General features: G+C 40.4%; 1 protein-coding gene across 1 annotated transcript in view; it reads left to right on the forward strand.

Moving 5' to 3' along the window:
* The first annotated feature begins 275 nt into the window (after positions 1 to 275).
* Positions 276 to 4165, forward strand: part of LOC113475150 — a 12685-nt gene continuing 8795 nt past the window's right edge. Inside the window, exon 1 of the mRNA XM_026838872.1 lies at positions 276 to 575. Within this exon, the coding sequence (XP_026694673.1) occupies positions 291 to 575 (285 nt within the window). The 5' untranslated portion in view covers positions 276 to 290. The remainder of the gene's footprint in view (positions 576 to 4165) is intronic.

The following is a 4165-nucleotide window of genomic DNA, read 5'->3' on the forward strand; positions in this document are numbered from 1 at the left end:
AATGTCCAGACATCAAAGCAACCCTGCCTTTGTTAATGAAATTGAATTATATAGCAGCTTTAACCTTGTTAATCGTGTCATTCCCGATTCGGACAATTTGATTCTCGGTGACGTGTTTACTGGTTCTTTTCGGCCTATTATACCTTCTCCACTTCGTCGCAAAGTCTCTGTTTGCTTTTTACTATGAGTACTCCGCTTAAATTATGTCACGGTTCTCTGTTTAAAGGAGAATATTTTATTCCAGAGTCCCCGCCTTGCGTTAAGCAAATTCCGAGCCCCTGCCAATAACAATGCACACGTGCCAAACTTTTGTCACCACGTTCCATACGACGTATTTCTTTTTTGGGAGTAAAACCTATTTCATAGAGACCATTCCTGGTCCAGCGCCTGCGTCCGGTGCGTGCGAAGAGTGGGTGCAAACTAAGAATGCTCCTAGTTATGGTCCATTAACTAAAATGTCTGAAACTCAGTTTTCCACCTCCAACGAGGTGGAACTGTCCTGCCAATGGCCTACTAGTGTGACTAAGTCTATTAACAATGCCCGAATGACGCAATCTGTCGTCTACTATGACCACATTCGCAAACGAATAAAGAGTCCTATGGGTATTTTACCACATTCGCAAACGAATGAAGAGTCCTATGGGTATTTTAAGTAAATGCGATGTGCATCGCGGATTCTGTACCGTTGGTACAAGTACCTTTGTTAGAAAAGTGCCCAAACTTATAGATTGACCCCCGACTAACCCTGTGGGAACCCATAACCTGACCCTACATTTTAGTGAGTCACAACGTCCTTATCGTTTAGAGGTACGTGATTTGGGACTTAGCATTCATTCCCTGGCTACTTGTCCGACTAATACTAACGCCTGTTATTCTAAAGACATTTTGTGTTATCCGTCTGGTCTGATTATTATCCCTTTCAATTGTTCTACCGCCTCTTTGTTGCGGCCTCAGCGAGTTCATAGCAATAATGCGCTCGGCTCGTATGATCCGACTTCTGGTATGATTAACGAAGTCTCGGACACCTTGGCTGAGAGCATGCGCAACATGACTGTCGATATACATTACTTAGAATGTACTATTCAGTCACTAGTGTCTACTTTATATTCGCTGGTCTTCCGGCATTATCCGTGAGAGATACTCAGTAAAATTCTGGGTGGACAGCGTGCCGCCATTACGGTAGGAGACCTCATGACTGAGTTAACGTGTGAGAACATTAATGGGACCATTTTGCATTCACTTGAGCACGGGAAGCTTTTTGCTACCAGGCCACTCATACGTTACCGGGACAACGCTGGCAGTTTCTCATTGGGCAGTTGTACCGTGACGGTTTCGTTTACGCTGGCGTTAAATTTGTCGAGAGTTATACCCCTGGGCGGGTGATTTTTATGTTTTTGATAATTACTCCTTGTCACATACGGATCAAAAGGTCAATTATGTTACCCCGTCAATTTTCATCACACCACTCCCGACTATGAGTCATTCATGAACGAGTTCCCCAAGACCGCTAGTGGTGTTAAGATCTTACCACTATTAAGCCAAACTTACGATAAATTTTACCACTATCTTGAATCCAACTCCAAACCCTCTATCAGTGCCGATATGGAATATGTTTCCAAAACGTTAGACGCCTCCGCTCATAAGATTTTTCTGGCTGAAGTTCAATTACTTCACCATTTTGGTTCTGTATAGTTATGGCTGCCTGCGCTTTCTATGGCAAGTTTTTGGAGAGTTTTTTTTACCTTCTGGGTTTTTAAGGTGTACGGTGGGTGCGTCCATTTTTATCTTCATCCGGGGTAGGTCGAGGCGTTCGTTACACCAATAACCCCCAAAATAATGATATTAATGAACGCGACAACTACATTTCGTAACGTCCTTCCCAAAATACCCACGCCACTGCATAGTTTACTTTCGCATCCCTCTTGGTTAAATCACATTCTTTCATTTTTTTTGCTAAAACATTTATTTCGTTTACTTTCGCATCCCTCTTGTGCTAAACATTTATTTCGCTTAAACTTTTAACTTTGGGTAATCATGTACGATTTCGTAAAAATTATTACATTTATGTCACTTATCAATTTTTGTGGTGTCTTCTGTGTAAAATAATTTTTGTGTTAGTAATGTAATTTTACCTTATATATATCAATTTTTTAGAAATTTGGTATGTTTATGTATTTCATGTTGGTGTTATAATTTTTTTTGTAGCTTATTCAGTAAACATTTTTAATAGTAATGTAACCACCACACAGTATCTAGCCTAAACATATCAATTTTTTTAGAAATTTGGTATGTTGGTGTTATAAATTTTTTTTGTAGCTTATTCAGTTAACATTTTTAATAGTAATGTAACCACCACACAGTATCTAGCCTAAACGTATTTTGCATACATTCCTTTCAAGACTTATACCTCACCAAATTCCTTTTTTTAGACAATCGCTGCTAGAACACTGAGGCCCTACAGTAGATCACCCCACCAGTGAACACATCTGCGCGAACATGTCGACCAAATCCTCAAGTGAATATCACTGAAAATAATTCGATGAAAGGTGACGGCTACATCAGTGACGCAAACATGGGAAGAAAATCAAACAAAGGAAATGAAACTCCAAGAGTCATCCAGAAAACAAAATAGGAGGATCATCATTGGTACCAAAAACTCCAAAAGCTTCCAACAATTTAAAAACTGAAATCATGAGGAACAGTTCGCGTGGATCGTCAGCACATGACTCACCAAATTCCTTTTTTTAGACAATCGCTGCTAGAACACTGAGGCCCTACAGTAGATCACCCCACCAGTGAACACATCTGCGCGAACATGTCGACCAAATCCTCAAGTGAATATCACTGAAAATAATTCGATGAAAGGTGACGGCTACATCAGTGACGCAAACATGGGAAGAAAATCAAACAAAGGAAATGAAACTCCAAGAGTCATCCAGAAAACAAAATAGGAGGATCATCATTGGTACCAAAAACTCCAAAAGCTTCCAACAATTTAAAAACTGAAATCATGAGGAACAGTTCGCGTGGATCGTCAGCACATGACTCACCAAATTCCTTTTTTTAGACAATTTGCTAGCGTTGATGGGGATAGCAGTAAAGATCCCAATTAATCTTCAATTTAATGCCATTACAAAATATACTCAAGTCTCAAGATCGAGTGTGTGCAACTAACGTCCGTCTAAAGCCTATTTGTAGCGGTTGATGTGGGAAAGCAGTATAGATTTAATCTTTAATTTAATGCCATTACAAAATATACTGAAGTCTCAAGATCGAGTGTGTGCAACTAACGTCCTTCTAATAACCGGTTTTTCGTGTCTAACATTTTGGCAATCGTATAAATTTTACGTCTTCTTTGGGTGGCTCAAAGGGAGACAATAACAGTATCATCAAAGCGTAGATAAAACACTCCCGATTCTTTTTATGTCTGTTTTCTAATGTTTACTGACGTTGCATGCCCCAGGGTCAAAGCCGTTTTACTATCTTTTTACTGTGTGTTTTTATTATAAAGTAGTTGCCCAAGTATTGGACACTGGGCATTTGGACTAAACTTTTGGTGAACGTATTCTCGTGGCCTGTTTTCCGTCATGGTTGTTCGTCAATAAACGAGTCAAAAGCCGTTAAACGGGTGGTTTGTCTTTACTGCTGCGTATAAGCAACCGAGAAGAAAGTTCACGGCGTCAACTAGCAACTAAAGAAGAATCAACTACGCACGGAGTCAACTTCAACCGAGTCATTCAATCATTCACGTTTAACGCCGCCCCCAACACAAAGTTTAATTAAACCGACTTTTGTCCACTCTTGGAGCAAAAGATGAAGTGGAGAATTTCATCACAAACTTGGAATTGCTAAAGAAGCACACCAGCGGCAAAACAAAGATAAGATTTTCTTCTTGCAAAATTTGTGATACTAAGGTTGAAAAGTCCCGGGCATACAGGTACTGGATGCGCAGTACCACCAGGATGTGCATAGAAAGGACTCCCACACCAAAGAGAAGCAACCTGACACAAGCTCTCTAGAGTTAGAAGCGGAGGTACATTTGCAACACCAACCAAATTCCACAGAATCAAAAACTTGAAATTGCTAAAAAGCACCCAACTGCCAAACAAAGATTTTTCTTGACCGGCGCCGTGGTGTAGTGGTTATGACCGGCGCCGTGGTGTAG

Source organism: Ciona intestinalis, unplaced genomic scaffold, assembly GCF_000224145.3.
Source record: "Ciona intestinalis unplaced genomic scaffold, KH HT000122.2, whole genome shotgun sequence".
Lineage (NCBI taxonomy): Eukaryota > Metazoa > Chordata > Ascidiacea > Phlebobranchia > Cionidae > Ciona > Ciona intestinalis.